This window comes from Gekko japonicus, unplaced genomic scaffold (genome assembly GCF_001447785.1).
Source record: "Gekko japonicus isolate JY-2015 unplaced genomic scaffold, Gekko_japonicus_V1.1 scaffold230, whole genome shotgun sequence".
NCBI classification, from domain to species: Eukaryota; Metazoa; Chordata; class Lepidosauria; order Squamata; family Gekkonidae; genus Gekko; species Gekko japonicus.
The window spans coordinates 461,343-478,354 of NW_015161410.1; the positions used below are offsets into that span (position 1 = coordinate 461,343).

Genomic DNA, 17,012 nt, shown 5'->3' on the forward strand with positions numbered 1-17,012 from the left:
AAAAGAAATGGTGCATCCATTACATGTAAAGCAGGGATTATTTTGTCCAAGTATAGACTTAAAGTTATTTACATTTATTCTCATGTGTCACACTGTTGCTCACTCACTTAGGTATGTGTCATGTTTTTATAAATACACATGCTGTATTTGTTAACTTACAAGGAAAGGTGTCAGGAATTTTAATTTCAGCCCATTTCAGTTCTGTGTTCTTGATTGATCTGAAAATTCACTATTAAAATGGATAGTGATGGGCACGAACTGGAAAAATGCGGTTCATGTCAGTTTGTGGTTCATGGCCAAATCATGAACCAAACCACAAACTGAACTGGGAGGTTCGTTTGTGAACCAAACTGGTTCATGGTGCGACAAACCCTGTTGAAAGGGACCACAAACACTTTAAATGGTGTTTGCAGAAAGCCCAAAAAACCGCTGTAAATTCTTGCTTTGTTATATTGGTTGAGTGACTGCCCATTTTTCATGAGATATGCCCAGGGAATTCAGAATCTCTTTTTCAAGGAGAGGATACTTGGAAGAGTTAGTGCTTCTTCCCTACGCAGGTCTTCTGTTTCATCTCAGAATGAAATGGCTTTAGGGATCTTGGGAAAACCATCTGAGAAAAACATGCAGTCACTGGGAGTTGAGAACTTAACTACCGAAGGTCGTGGGCCAAATGTTGTCTATCTAAATACCATTGCAACTCTCAACAGGCAACCATGGCTTGTATTATAGATTTCTGCAATGAGTGAGTGGGGAATTATTTAGATGACAGGATGATTACCACAGGAATTGAATAATTTCCTAAATTGCGGGTCAGAATGCTGACCTTTCCTTTCTTTCTCCTCCTTCTTTCCCCCCCCCCTCCAAACAATTGGGATTGCTCTCCTATTGGGCCAATCATGCAAATGAGTTTAAAGTGACAGTAATGCTGTTTAATGTACTAATTTTAATCCTAAACCTTATTGTTGCTTTTGTTGGAGGACCTGTTCCATTGTTAAAGCTATAGTTAGTGCTCTCTAAATATATGTGTGTGTGCATAGATGGTGCACATGCCTGTAGACTTGTGCCATTTTATAGAGACACAAACATTTAGAAAAATAAGTCCAATGTACCATTTCCCCTCTTGTGTATTCCAGTCTGTATAAGATCACTGTGCCTGGAGAGGATGAAACAATGACCTCATCCATTTTGAGAGTGCACAATTATTTCAGTGCTGAAGAACAATAAAAGCCCATCTCTTCAGCCGCATCTATGGCTTCAGAGTCTTAGCTTAGAGGTGCTCTCCCTCAAACACATCCAGATGTAGTAAATACCAAAAGATGTGAAAAACATAACAGCAGTTTTAACTGTCTGCCTTGTAGGAGAATACATAAACCATATTCTTAAACACTGTTCTGGTCTTTCTATTTTAAAGCTCTGGCTAGAAGTGTGGTTGTAGAAAAGATCACACCTGTCTATTGTTAAAACACGTGTATTAGCCTGCGGGAACTAGTTTGTGGCATGAGGGGGGGGGCAGGGCTGTGGCTTAGATGGACATAAAGCTTTAAATCCAGAAAAGTCCCTGAAATCCATGATATGAAAGCCAACACTTCTCTCCAGGTTCAAACAGAGAAAGCAATCATCCATTCTCAGAGCCATGTGAACTTTGAAGGGACAACAGATCTATAAGTTTCTTTATGATTAAAGAGAAGGGCTTCTAGGAGCAGAGAGGTATGATTTGGATTGTGTTTTTAAATGGAAATATATATATTTAAAGAAATACACAAAGAGGCCCTATTTGTCAAGTAAGGTACTTTGGAGTAATATATATATATATTCATTCCAGTGCCTACTGGAGTAGTGTGACTGGGTGTCTTTCTCTAGTTCATAGTGGGCAAATGTCCACCCCTGAATCATTGCACTATGATTTTGTTGGCAGTGTCTCTACTCTCTGGCTGTGGGAGAGTTGGCACTCCTGCCTTAGCTTATATGCACTCTGCCAATAACTAATAAACTCCTGTCCTAAAGGCAGTCTGTCCAATAACTGTAATGGATAAGAGGCACTGTTATTAAAAATGTTTATAAGGACATTTCCAAAAGAAATCTAGGCATGAAAAATGACTTTAAGAACATGGCTCAGAACAGAAATATGTAACTTCGGGTTGATCTTGTTGGATGATGGTTTATCTGTTTGAACTTTTTCGAACAATAATTATTGAGATCCAAAATCAGAGCTCCCCAGGGATTCAGTGAAACATGATCCTGCACAAGAAGGGGGCTTCCCTGTTGTGCCTATATCGTGGTCTCTCTGTTTTGACTGTATCCCCAATACATACCGTAAGTTAAAAAGGAATCCCCTGTATACACAGGAACTCTCTCTGTGTGTGCTTACATGCCCTGGAATGCTGTGTACACAACTGAGTTTCTGGATCAGTTTAACATTTCCAAACTGTGCAGATATTCTACAACATTTTCATAATCATAGTTTTATATCCATCAAAGACTATCAGAAATTCTGACATATATATGCAGGCTCTGTTTATGTAAGGCTATACAAGGTAGAGGCTCCATAAAGTTCACATAGCAGATTAAGAAAATCAGGTGGTAATCCAATTTGGCCAACTGATACTCTTATAGTATGGCTTGGATATCCTGTTCCCCTTGACCCGTCCCAAAATAACAGTTCATACTGTACAAGTCATATTCATAACACCATTTGCACTCCAACTGTAGAGAATTTCTTTTCATTGGCTTTTCCTGGCATTAGGAAGGGGAGATATGAAGATTATTATTTGGCTCAAAACAGAATGGGTATGTTCTTTTCTCCAGGCCAACATAAATAAAAACATGGCTGCATTTTTTTTTAAAAAAACTATACTATCAAGGATATCTTTGTAGCCATTGTTGGTCTGGTTTCACTGAAATATTCAATGCATCCATTTAATGGGTAGTACAAAGTGCATGTCCATTCAGTGCAGATCTGAGCTCTCGCTAATTAGCTTATTGGCACAAGTGGTTTTAGCACCTCAGGATGCTCTACCCAGTCCTATGTGTAGGTATTATAGGTTAAGCAAATTGATTTTGCTAACTAATAATGAGTTTTAAAAGTATAAAGCACAAATTGATGAAGACTGTGTGCCTTGGAGTACAGCTGTTGAGTTGCAGGATAACTGTATCAGGCAGATGATTGTGGTTTTCTTTAACAGGCTCAGAGTTTCCCTGAGGAGGGTATTCATTCTCTGTGGGGATAGAATGAAGCAGCAACAGGGTAAAGGCTTGATCTGTGCATAACAGAAGTCAGTTTCATCTCGAGCCGAGCTCAAACAACTTATCTAGCTTCATGTACTCTTTTGGGAATGTCAACAATTGCCTTCTATCTTTGGCAGTTCTTTGACAGTTGTAACACACTCTTTTTTTCCTTTGATGCTTTCCTGAGTCCTTTTGTTCTGTTCACTACTGCTGAAACTCTGCATCATTCTCCCTTTTCTTTGCCTTCACTGTCCTTGGCATCACACGCTTTCACTGCCCTTTTCCACCTGATGGGCTGCAGTGACGAAAAGATTTTGTTGATGTTGTGACAATACAGTATGGAACAAAGATATTTTGGAGGCTGCAAAGTCAGAGCAAAGAAAGTTCTTATATGAGGGTTTTTGAATAAAAGTACAGTTCAAAAGTTAAGAAGGTCCCAGTGATAGTCTGACTGATCTTATCTATAGTAATTTATAATTTTACAGGCAATTTACTGTTGTCCTACAGTATTACCATCTAGTGGGAACTGATTAAGGACACAGTGGACCTCAGTTACTTGGAGCAGCCTTCAAACGCAATGAAGGTTTTTGTTTAGCAAAACTAGAAATGTTGAGCTTTGGGCCACCCTTAGTTTATTCAGATCTGCCCAGATCATAGGCAGTTAATGATTCCAGTCCAGATGAATATTTCATAACTTCAGTCCAACCTTTCTTTAATATTTTACCTTCTTGAATTGACTGAATTTGTACTTTGTAATGACATAACCTTCTCCGTGTGTTTGTGTGTGTGTGTGTGTGTTAAGTACCATCATTTGAGAGCCAGTTTGGTGTAGTGGTTAAGCATGACAGACTCTAATCTGGAGAACTGGGTTTGATTCCCCACTCCTCCACATGAAGCCAGCTAAGTGACCTTGGGTCAGTCACAGTTGTCTCAAGAGCAGTTCTCTCAAGAGCAGTTCTCTCAGAGCTCTCTCAGCCCCACCCTACCTCACAGGGTGTCTGTTGGAGGGAGAGGAAGGGAAGGAGATTGTAAGCCACTCTGAGTGAAGGCCAGGTTATAAATCCAACTCTTCTTCTTCTTCTTCTCCTTCTCCTTCTTCATCAAGTCATTTCTGACTTATGGCGATTCTGTGAATTAATGACCTTCAAAACATCCTATCGTTAACAACATTACTCAAGTCTTGCAAACTGAGTGCCATGGCTTTCTTGGTTGAGTCAATCCATCTCATGTTGGGTCTTCCTCTTTTCCTGCTGCCTTCAGCTTTTCCTAGCATTATTGTCTTTTCTACTGACTCTTGCCTTCTCATAATGTGACCAAAATCACTCTCTAGCCTGCTGAATATACAATATGGATTAAGGATTGGGCTCTACCAGCTATTTCAGTAGTGCAATGGAGAGGAGGGCCCTGACTCCTTTCCTCACTGCATCTCTATTCCCATAGCTTCTTTGCCAATGTGGGTCCAAAGGTCCCTACTCGGCTACATATGCTTTCTGAAGGTCAAAATAGACTTCTTCTCCTACTTGCTTCCATGGAAAAGCTATTATGACCGGCCCTGACTCCTTTCCTCACTGCATCTCCATTCCCACAGCTTCTTTGCCCATGTGGGTCTTCTCCCACTTGCTTCCGTGGAAAAGCTATTATGATCCAAGCTGATACATTCCATGCAAAATAAATACTTTGATTGTAACTCATCTGATATTGAAATATGACGATGCATCATACCAAGTCAGACTAGTCCAGTATTGTCTGTTCTTACTGGCAGTGACTCTCCAGGGTCTCAGGCAGAGAGAAGTCATTCCTAAACAACTGCTGAGATCCTTCAACTGGAGATGCCAAGAACTGAACCTTCAACTCTGTTCGCAAACCAGGTTCTTTACCAATTGTGTTTTAATAGCTATAGCTTATTTCATTGTTGATGTTTAGAATTGTGTCCCATTACATGGTTAGTTGTTTGGGCAGACTAGATTGCCTCACTACTGAAAGGAAAAGGACATAGTAGGAGGTAGAAAGAAAGACGGGGCAGAAAGTAGAGCAGGGGCTGTAAGGAGAATTGAAGAATAACACCTTGTGTTAAGAATCCTGCCTTGCGATGTCTTCTGTCCTGCACCAAGCAACACAACACCAGTATTCTGCAACACATGTTCCTTCTGCTGAGGTCTCAAATTCCCTCTTAATGTCAGGATCTGATATCTTAATATTGCCCACCTGAAAGTGCTTATCAGTCTTCCTTTTTGCATGTCATTTGCTTAGAAAATGTTCAGTACTATAATGATCATCTTCATTTAAACTGCATTGTGGAAGCCACAAACGTGTTTATTTGTATAATACAGCTTGGCCTGTTCTGGCAGCCTTGACCACTATTTGATTTAAAAGGTCAATGCTTGTCACCCATCTCCTCCCAGACAAGGCCAGAGTGCTTTGCAATTTACACAGTTAAGATGGAGCTAGCTTTGTTTGATAGCTTCAAAGAATTACAATAATTATACTTTGACTTGTGCTGCCCTGTTTGTACAGGTGTTAACTACTAGTTTGAGAGTTATATTCTGTGCGCACAGTTTGTATTCCAATGCATGAAGATATATTTTTCCTCTGTTGGGAGGGGTATTCCATCTTTCATTTTATGTATAATATTCCAATTCTTTTTTGGGGGGGGGGAATTAAGCACAGCTGTGAAATGAAGCTGACAATTTTTCTAAAGTAACACTGTCGGTTAGTTACAAAGTCACAGTATTGAGTATAGATTTTTATTCATCAGCCATGCTGGGAAACATATTTTCCAACTCAGTGTGAGTTAGATGCAGTTCATATGTGCCTGAAGAACATCTCTTACCCATCAAAATATCTTCTGAGTGTTCTGGGTGTTGTTTAAATTCTGCAGGTCGAGAAAGAGGGTGGGATTTAGGCATGGCAAACTAGATTAATAATGGAGCGCAGAGTCAATCTAGGATTGTGCTTGGACTGGGCATACGTAGATTTAAATCAACAGCCAGCCATCAAGTTTGTTTTTGTTATTTATTTAGATCTTTGCTAGCCCAGCTTTCTATTTAAAGGAGCACCGGGGTGGCTTACAATAAAATGAAAATAATTATTAAAATACCATCCACTATAAAATAGTAAGAATCAAAACAAAGATAAAAAACAGCTAATACATACAATAAACTCAAAAGCTTTATGCATTTCTTATATTACTTTAAACAAAAGCCTTTTAGGTTTAGTGTTCATTCATAAGTTCCAGAAGCAAGGGAAATAGTCTAAAATACTGGTATTGGCCACATGTTTCCAGCCGTTCCTGTTGGGGGCAGTGTTCTAAGCTGGTGGAACTGAACTGTTTAGTCCACTATATGCACTTTGGTGACAACAGACAAAGGGGGAAAAGGAAGGGGAAGGGGAAATTATATATGCCACCTTGAGTTTCTTGGAGGAAGGAAGGGCTAAAATTGTAAGGCCCTCTCAGTTGAGACCAATGGCTCACCTAGTTATTGACCACTAGTTTAGAAGTTGGGGGTGTAAGGCATCTTTTTATCATTGATGCCATTGAAATTTGTAACTTCCTGCTTTAGAATATCCTATTGCATAGCTTCTCATTGCATGTAGTCTTAAAAATAATCTGTTGGGTTTGTTTGATTGTCTATGAAAGAGCTACAATTTGTGTCTAGGACTTGGACTAAAAATTGAAATTGAAAGCATGTGGAGAAATGTGTTTTACATTGCTGTTATTTTGGAATGCTTGGCAAAAACAATGTTTCTGAGTAATCTCTAATTATGCTTATAATTCCCAATTCCAAATCAAGCTCAAGGGAGTCTTTTCAATCTTCAGTTGACCAAAGTTGCAAGGAGTTGGTGGCATAGTAGTTAGAATGTAAAACTAGGACTTTTGGACTAATTGACTTGTGGACTAAACTACCTCACAATGTTGTTGTGAGGATAAAGTGGGAAAGGGAAAAGTATATGTGCCATGCAGAGCTTCTTGGGAAAGGAAGGGATAGAATCATGCTGGCTGGCTGGCTGGCTGGCTGGATGGATGGATGGATGGACAGATTTACTCTCATTCATACATGCACCTTTGTAATATACTTGTCTAAAAAAGAATCCCCGTTCCCCTGGTAATGTTTTGCACAATCCTACTGAGATATTCTGAAACCTGCATATGGAGTTAACAACATGGGAGTAAAAAAAAGATCACTTTTAATCGTATTTCTAATGCTGGTGTTTTGGTATCTCTTCTGAACATGCTTATCTCACAGTAATATTTTTAAAGTTCTGTCAGTGTAGCTATATTATGAGTCAGTCTAGATGACTATATTATGAAGGCTTTTATGACCCTGAGGTTTCCTAGACTGTTCAGAAACCTCCTTTTGACCCAAACCATTATGTCATGCTTTCATTAAAAAACACAACCCTGTTTTTTAAAAAATAACCATTTGTTTTCCAATTTCATGCTACCCATGGGACCCAAACAATCGTGGCTTTTTGACATTGCATAAAATTGGCATAGGGGGATGATTCTCCCCAAGTGTATAAGATTCTTAAGACTTCCCTTTGGATCTGTCTTTTATGTAGCCTGTTCTTTCTAACAAGCACAGAAGTCAACGTGAAGCTGCCTGGACTGGGATTTGACTTCTGATTCTCAGTTAAACTTCAGAAATGATAAGGAGCCACACAATTGGCAGAACTTCTCCTAAGATTATAATATTTCAAAGATGTATGGCCTTTTCTCAAACTTATCCTGTAAAAAGCTCCATGTTAAAGGTCTCTTTTGAACCATTTTGTTGATAACAAAGCTGTTTTGGTCTGTTTGTCTGTAGACAGGAATATCACTGATTGTTTTGGAGACAAAATGTGATAATTTATTACTACTTATTTTTTTGGAACCACAGCCAAACTCAAAGACGTGCTCTCAAAGCGGCAGGCATTCTGTGTCAGTAGAAGTTCAGATGCAGAAGCAGCGGCAAGAAGAAAGAGAGAATTTCCAACAAGCTCAGCGACAGTACAGTTCATTACCCAGGTATGACAACAATCTAAAATTGTGTGGGGTGCACATGTACATGGACACCCTGTCTAGACAAGAGAGAACTACAGCAACTGAATATACACTTTTTCAAAGAAGGTTGACATAAAGAGAGGTATCTAATGGAGTGTTTCTATGGACATAATGCTTTCCATCTGCGGAACATAGCGTCGTTACTTCTCCCCTCATGCTGCAGCTCAAAATGCCCCCCGAAATGCCACTCTTGGGGGGACAGGGAACCCCAGGAGTAGCAGGTGGTGGGGAATGTGGGGCTGCAGACGGTGAGGGAGGTGAGAAGGTTGTACTCCATGGGCAGATGGCCTTCCACTCAAGGAAAGGCCCCTGGCTCCAAACCACAGTGGGCCATGATTGTGAAATTTTGGAAATGTGTGGAACTTTCTGACAAACCTGACAAATCACAACTGTCCTGCAGTTCATGGATCTGGATTTCAAAACTATAGAACATCATTTGGCCTCATATAATGTAATTTCACATAACAAAGGGGGAGAGATAAATATAAACTTCATTAGAGGAAGTCAGAGTAATGGGAAGTATTCTTTCTTTATAGATCGAAACAAAGTGAATGCTGGATGAGGATGCAGATATATGTCATAAAAGAATTAATCGAGTGAACAGGGAGATTACCACAAAAAGCTATATCAGATTGGGCCACATCCAAATATCTGACACATTTAATTGGTTGCAAAATTTAAGTGCTGTTTATGGACATGCTTTAGTCTGGAATCAAGATTTATAGCCAGAGTGTTCACAGGCTGCTGTCCAGGAGGGAACTGAATTCTAAAGGAGAAATAATGGGTGTTGGAGGGAGGGGTAGCTTGTGGCTGTCCAAGGGCAACACCTAAGGGCTTCAGATGTGTGTTGAATGCTTTGGGTACTGATGGTTGAAATCATGTTGAAGGTGAGTATGAAAGCTTCTTGGAAAACACAGGAGTTTGGAAACAGAAATTGGGACTGGTTTGGGGAAACTAGTGGCCTCTTAGGGAGATGGAGGTATGTGTGGGAAAAGTTTTCATTTAGGGTGGGATGGGAAGAAGAAAGCCAAAAGACTGATTGTGGGTCTAAGAGGATGTGGCAGTATTTGAAACAAATTGATTTATTGGGGAATTGGATGAAGTTAGTGAGGACTGGAAGGGAAGCTTGGATTTGGAAGGAAACTAGGGAAGTAGATGGGCCAGACATATTTATCTGTCTTTTTCCTTGGCTCTCTCTCCTCATGTAATTTCCCATCCTTTAAGAGTTCATTGCAGAGTGGGGTGTTGATTTCCACAAACTTTTAGATTTAAAAAAAAGGTTGGTATGATTTTCCTCAGTTTATCATTCATCAAAGTGGTTGGTAGCTTATGTCATTGGTGATGCCTTGTTCCGGCACTTTCTGTGTAAGAAAATACTTGTTAACAGAGCTACATTCTTTCTCTTTACTTGACATATAGAGGAGGTGCTGCTGAGGACAAGTCTCTGCACCTTTATTTTTTGGGACATTTGTACACATTCAATGCACCCACCCTGTGCAAATCCCAATACATCACTACCAACCACATGGAACATCCCAGGGAATCTCTACAAATTGTCACAGCTGCACCAAATGTATTTATTTCTTTACTTCATTTGTACCCTGCCTATCCCCCCAATGGGGAACCATGGCAGCTTACATCATTCTCCTCTCCTCCATTTTATCCTCACAACAACCCTGTGAGGTAGGTTAAGGCTGAGAGAGGGTGACTGGACCAAGGTCACCCAGTGAGCTTCCCATGGCATGAGTTGGGATTCAAACCAGGGTCTCCCAGGTACTAGCCCAACACTCTTAACTACTGCACCATGTGGAGCACAGGAAGTGCAAAGATTTATTTCTTTTGAGCAGCTCAGTTTCTTCTTAACTCTTGTGTATTGTAAAGCATTTGCCAGGCATCTTGCTAGCATACCTCTTGGTAGCCAAAAGAGGGGCATTCTTGAAACTTTTAAAGCACAACTTCATTTTCAAAGTTCTCCAAATAAAGTATCTGATAAATTCCAGCTGAAAAGCTCTGTTGGGAGGGGAGTTGCCTTATTATTTCATTCAGTGATTATGGGGGACTGTCAAAAGTCCCAGTCCCAACTCTGGGTAAAGACTTTTGGTACAACACAAAACAGAGTTACAAAATACCAGAGTCTAAAACTCACACTAGTCTTGGTAGTTGCCACCAGGCCTTTCAATCTATCCCAGGAGAGAAAGGCCAAGTCTCCTGGCTTCTCAGGGAATTAACAAGAAAAGTCAGCCCTGCAGAGCAAGTCTGCAGTATGAGTTTCCAAGACAAAACAGTTAGCTGGTAGGTGGTCAAGAGCCAAGGCTCTGGATAAAGGCTTTGATGTTATTGAAGGCAGAAACCATGACAAAGTAAAAATATAAGTATTGATTTAAGGTGCAAAAATATATAAAACTAGACTAGACAGTGAAGGAAATAAAACAAATAAACCTAAGCTTTTACAGCACAGCTAAGTACATAGAAACAAGGTTCCAGGTACTATTCAAGGTTAGCAGAGGCAGTCAGTTCCAGCAATACAAGATGTTCACAACCTAGCCATTCCAGGCAGGAATCAAGTAGGATGCCATTCTGGGAGCTGTTGAACCATTGACATATTGCCGTGTCAAGTAGTCACCAAGCTCCTAGCCATAGTGTGAGGACTAACTAGATTTATGGAAAAGGTCTCTGATTGAACCAGGTTAAACCAATCAGCTACCCGAGAGGTGATGTAACTCTCTTTGGTTGCTAGGCACATGACATCCAAGGATGGACAAGAGGGAGGGAGAGAAATGAAGCTGTACTGCAGATAGGTCCGCCCCATTCCCACACACAGGTGTCCATACTTCAGTAACTTGGAATGTGCTAACTGGAAGGACCAAGGGCAGTTGGTACTCCCCAGCACTTTGGGTCGTCAGTTTGGTGTAGTGGTTAAGTGCGCGGACTCTAATCTGGGAGAACTGGGTTTGATTCCCCACTCCACTTGCACCTGGCTGGCTGACCTTGGGCAAGCCATAGTTCTGATAAGAGCTGTCCTTGGAAAAGAGCAGTTTCTGTCAAGAGCTCTCTCAGCCCCACCTACCTCCCAGGGTGTCTGTTGTGGGGAGGGGAGGGGAAAGGAGTTTGCAAGCCGCTCTGAGACACCTTTGGGTAGTGAAGGGCGGGGTATAAATCCAATCTCTTCTTCTTCTTCTTCAGCTAAAAATAATTTAGCTTGCAAGGTTACTGTGCTCTACCTACTTCTCAGCTGTCTCCAACTGTCTCTGGGAAGATTCCTGTAGGCCTCTATGCAGCCTCAACCAAAGATTTTATTTTACAGAACAGAGCAAGGAACCATTTTTCTTTACAGACAGTGAAACAGCCTTCCATAGAACTAGAAATACATTCGCAGTTCAAGGGAAACCATTTGTTCAAGGTCTGTTCCACAAAACATCTGCACACAAACAAATTAATACGTGCTTCAGTTGTCGTTTGTTCCCTGCATGCATAACATAACCCATGTTTCACGCAGTAATATTTATATAACCTGTTTCCAGAGTTTATAAATTACTTCAATATCTTTCCTGTGAAGGTGGCGTAAACAGTCTGACCAATTGTGAACTCCCCCTATGAATAACAGACAGGATTAGATGAAGTCCACTCAATTAGCCTTTGTCATTTTCAGTGGGAAGCTGTTTAAGGTTGCATTTAACTCCAGCTTTGGAATGCAGTATGGAGAAGTGGTTTGAATGCATCTCGAAAAGTTTGGCAGCTTTGCGCACTCAGGCCATTCAGTCCTTTCTTTGTTTCATTAAGTGAGTAGGAAGCAGAGTTATTTTAGAAGGCTTATGGGAAACAAAAGTGTAGATGAGTCACTCGTAGGGAATAACTCTTTTATTTTTGGTGGGGGAGGTTTCATACATGCATAGGTGTAGGAATGTGTATTTCAGATTTAAGTGTGTGGAGAGAAGAAGAAAATGCCAAGGTCACACAGCATGTATCCATAAGATTGGACTGTTCAACAACAAGCATACTGGGACAGTTGAATTGTTTTCACAACTTCATAAACAGCCAAGAAATTTCCAACAGTTATCATGTTTATAAGCTAATGGCCATCCTGTGTATATTCTGGAGCATGCCAGAAGTTGGTTTGTGTGTTGTTTGGGAGCATAGGCAAAGAGGAGTTCTCCAGGTAGGTGGCAATTGCTATCCTCAATGTTGAGGTCAGTGGAAAGAGAAAATAAGGGGTTGGTCTTCTGAATGCTTCTGTCATTTAAGCAAAACATTACAAGTTGGATCCTGCCTAATTTTTCTACGGGCAGAAGGGAGGGTTTTCATTAGTTCCCTCTTATCTGCTTCAGACCTCCAGTTTCAGAGGGGGGATATAGTCATGTTATCTGACAAAGGAAGCTTTGGGTCTTGAAAGCGAATACCCTGGAAATTCTGGTGGTCTCTAAAGCACTACTGGGTTCGAATCTAGCTGTTCAGACCAACACAGTTACCCTCTGAAACGAAGGATAAGGCAGCTTCACATGGATTGTGCAGGCAGAGTGCACTTAAAGTTCATTGTACTGAATGTTCAGATATATTATAATACTTAGCATTTGTAATAGACAACAAAAAAGAAGAGGAGCTGGTCATCCTAAGAAACCTATATCATACACATGCATACAAAAGAGGACCCTAAACAATAATATGAAATCTAGTATATGAATAATCAGTATACAGTCACACCGTACAATGTACATCTATAACAATGACAACAGTTATGTATCAGTTTGCAGAAAACACAATTGTCAAAATATACATTGGTAAACAAGAACCATATAGAACCAAGTATAAAGAGTGCCCCAGTCTCAAGACTCATTTTGAATCCTTAATCAGACAATGGGTTGTTATCAGATGACCATGTTGTATACTGGATATTCATGTAGTAGAATACAGGGCATTTTCATATTATTGTCTTGGGTTATTTTTTGTTTGTATGCCTGTGATCTAGTGTTTGTATAGTGCATACAAGGGTTTAAAATACTTAATATATATTATCTTGTTGTAATTCTGACAATCACTCTGTAAGGCAGGGCAGTATTGTCCCTGTGTTGCAGTTTGGGAGCAGAGGGTGAGGGGACATGGTTTGAATAAAGATAGCCAGTGAATCTGTGGCAGAGGCAAAATTTGAACTGGTCTCACCAACACACCAATCACAACTTATTCTCTTAGCCACTCTGATTCACCAGCTTCTCAAACACTCACATGTAAAAGAAAGAGTAGGATCTGGATGCTAATATTTCATAGCTTGGTCTATTGTGGCGTTCTGTTTGAAGGTTCTAATTACAGTTCCAGAACTAGCTGTCAAACTGTGAATATTTATAGTGTAGTGCCTCCAGGAGTACCTTCAAATTGAAGATGAGCTGCTTGCTCTTAAGCAAAAGAGACAAGACAGGCATGTTGGGAGCAAAGGAAGTTCAGCAGCTGCCACTCTGACATCACCATCAGGGAATCCGCTGTAATAAGGGATGTTGCCTGAATGGCTGTGTCTGTGTTGGTCAAAGGGTCCGTGTGGTCCAGCAGTTTCTTGCACTTTTTGCTTAGGATGTTTGCACAATGAGGGAAATGCAGACTACACAAGCATACTTTCTCCAGCAAACTAGAGTAACTTGATCAGGAGGCATGCCATTGTGGCTAGTTGGCATTTCTTTTTTTAAAGAACAAGAAACTAGAAATGGCAATTCTGGAGTGCCTTCTATAAGAGGAAATGTGAAAAGCCTCCAAAGAGGATAGTGAAGAATAAAACTGAAAGGAAAGCCATTGATCTGGGCACAGCCTGAAATGGTTCGCGAATGTTACGTAGATTGCTTTTATTTATTTGGAACAGAATTGTGGGATACATTATAATTAGTGCTCACTGCAATAAATGGAATGCAGTCACTAATTTATATTGGATTCTGCTCATGGTCAGTAATTGAACGCACAGGCAAATTCATTATGGAATTTGGTGGCCTTAGTCCAACATTCAGATATGCTAAGCCCACTGAAATCAATAGATTTAAGCATGCCTTACTTTATAATAGAGTGTAGCCAGTGTCAAGAAATCCAATAAATATATTCTGCTAAAATGCACTAGGTTTCTTAAGAAGGAACTAGATCCAGTAACTCCCTTTTGCTAAATTGGATTCACTGAAGGGCATAGTTCTGATTAGCAAAACCAGGTGGGGTGAAACCTTTTCGCTAACTCTCATCTTCTTGAGTAGACCCAATCCAAAATCACAGCTGTGTGTGGCAGTGATTTGACTTCAAAATATCTGCCACATCTAGTTTGACCCCAAGTGGAAAGGAGTCTAAACTTGGTATATTATGTTTAAAAACATACATCTGCCCACATTTCACTTCATCACTGACCACATGTCCACTTGAGGAACCCTCTTTTTGGATCATACATATTTATTTACTTTTTTTTCTGTTTTCAGACAAAGCCGAAAAAATGCAAGCTCCATCTCTCAAGATTCTTGGGAGCGGGAGCAGAGCTACTCTCCTGGAGAAGGTTTCCAGAGTGCAAAAGAAAACCCAAGATATTCCAGTTATCAGGGCTCAAGAAATGGCTACATGGGAGGCCATGGATTCAATGCCCGGGTAATGCTTGAAACCCAAGAGCTGTTGCGTCAAGAGCAGAGGCGGAAAGAGCAACAGATGAAAAAAAAGACATCTTCCGAAGGGTCCAACAACTATGACTCCTATAAAAAAGTGCAGGACCCAAATTATGCCCCTCCCAAAGGTCCTTTCAGGCAAGATGTCCCACCTTCGCCATCTCAGGTTGCCAGGCTCAACAGATTACAAACGCCAGAAAAGGGAAGGCCATTTTATTCTTGAGTTCAAGAAACAGCAGCATCCCATTGCAATAACCATGTGAAGAGACTTGTTCTTGGAAGACTTTTTTCCCAAGTGGTGGTACTAAGGAATTCTTGTCTGCTTCAGTGCCTTTAGCAATATGGGCAAAGAATCGGAGGGCCTTATGTCTTTGCCATTGTGTCTCAAGTGTTACATTCATGGAAGGAGTTTCCATCATTTGACAATCATACTCTAGGCAAGTGATGTGTCTTAGTGATCAAGTGTCCTAGCCTCAGTCCTGTGCTCTCAGTGGCTGCTTGAACATTTTTTCTTTGCTATATCAGGTGTTCAACTCTACAATGAGTTCATGGTACCAACTTCTACCATTCATTGGTTTCCAATTAAAGAATACATGTGTGTATCTTTTATAGTTTCCCACAGGTGGTGGGGAAAGGGGAACATACCAGTCTCAGCAGTAAGGCAAAGAAGTCTGCTCAAAATCTCTGGCCCTTGATGTTTTACATTTGATAGATATTTAAATGTTTGTATGCTGAAACACTGTTGTCCTTCTGCTGCACACATCCACTCTTGGCTCCTGTCAGAAAGCTTTATCCTCATTCCGAAGCGGGAAGGGGGGAGTTACCTTTTCATTTATCCTGGGGACCTTGTTGCGTTTGTCTTATAGCTAACCATATATACAGTATATTATCACAGAGAATTGTTTGTATATAAGTTAACATCAGGTAAAGACAGTGGAGGAAAATGAAACTCACAAAATGGTGAAGGAGGGAACCTCTTTTTTAATTGGTTTAGCAAATTGGGGGGATTTTTTTTAAACAATAAAATACTTTCCATTACATACAAATTGAACCCCCAAATGAACAACAGATGAATCGCTGCTCACGTATTCCATATATCTTGGTAATTTAACTTGTGTTTATTTTGTTGGAAGAGGACAAAGGCAGGACAAATGTAAAATGAAATTCTATTTTTGAATGATTTTTTTTAAAAAAACAACCCTGTCTTTTGACAATTAGTGAAGCCTCATCGGACAATTTGTTCTGTGCTTCCATATTGCTGTATTTTTGCATCTCGGGATCACAGTTAAAATAAGAGAAACCACTAAAGTGTATAAATTAAAAAAAAATGTTCCACATTGTTGTGAAAATGCGCTGGTGTCCAAAAATAACTGAAACAAAAAGATTGCTCTGGCGGCGATGTTTGAATGTGCTTATGGGGATATATAAAATTTTCCTTCGCAACAGCTGGTTTTGTGTTTGAGGGTCTGAATCTCTGTGTATTGTGGAAGAAATATGTCTATATATACATAGCTGGATTGCTAAAAGTGCCTGCAAATCCTGATGCATAAAGGCTTGAGAGTTAAAGCTCAACATGTCATGCATAAATGAACAAAAGGAAAGAAGCACCATGTATTGTGGATGACGGAAAAATTGCCTTTTTTAAAAAAAATGGCCCATTTTATTTTTTGTCTCAATCTATGTGAAAAATTCCGCACATGCCACCTGTGTTTTTTTAATGCCTGTTTGTCCATTCCCCCCCTGATAATAATAATGTACTCAAGTGTTAAAGATTTGTTACTAATGTAAGCACAATGACATCGGATGACTGGCTTTTTTACGCAGAGACTTACAAACACTGTGTAAAAATGGCTTTCACTGTAAATACAGAAATTTAGAATAAAAAGACTCTTTTTGTCTTCGTTTCAACATCCTCTTGGAAGTTTCAAAACCTTCTAGCCATCATTAACTTTTCAAAATATTCCACAGATGTTGTTTTATCATGTTCCTGGTGGTTTAAAGCTTCTCTTTCTGCAGTCAATGATATGTGTGTGTGTGTGTGTGTGTGTAAAAAGACATGATTTGTGCCCCCATTAGATTGCCAAAATGTGTCCATAAGAGAGAATGCAGTTAAATGCTATGGCATGCTTTGTGATTCA

The 17,012-nt window shown here is 40.1% G+C and overlaps 1 protein-coding gene across 1 annotated transcript in view; it reads left to right on the forward strand.

The window, feature by feature from the left end:
• The window catches only part of PARD3 (par-3 family cell polarity regulator), a gene marked incomplete at its 5' end in the record, with an annotated part of 471,015 nt that extends 454,258 nt beyond the window's left edge, over window positions 1-16,757 (forward strand). The window contains 2 exons of the mRNA XM_015426744.1: window positions 8,103-8,230; window positions 14,698-16,757. Coding sequence (XP_015282230.1) covers window positions 8,103-8,230; window positions 14,698-15,097 — 528 coding nt within the window. The remainder of the gene's footprint in view (window positions 1-8,102; window positions 8,231-14,697) is intronic.
• Window positions 16,758-17,012: the final 255 nt, after the last annotated feature.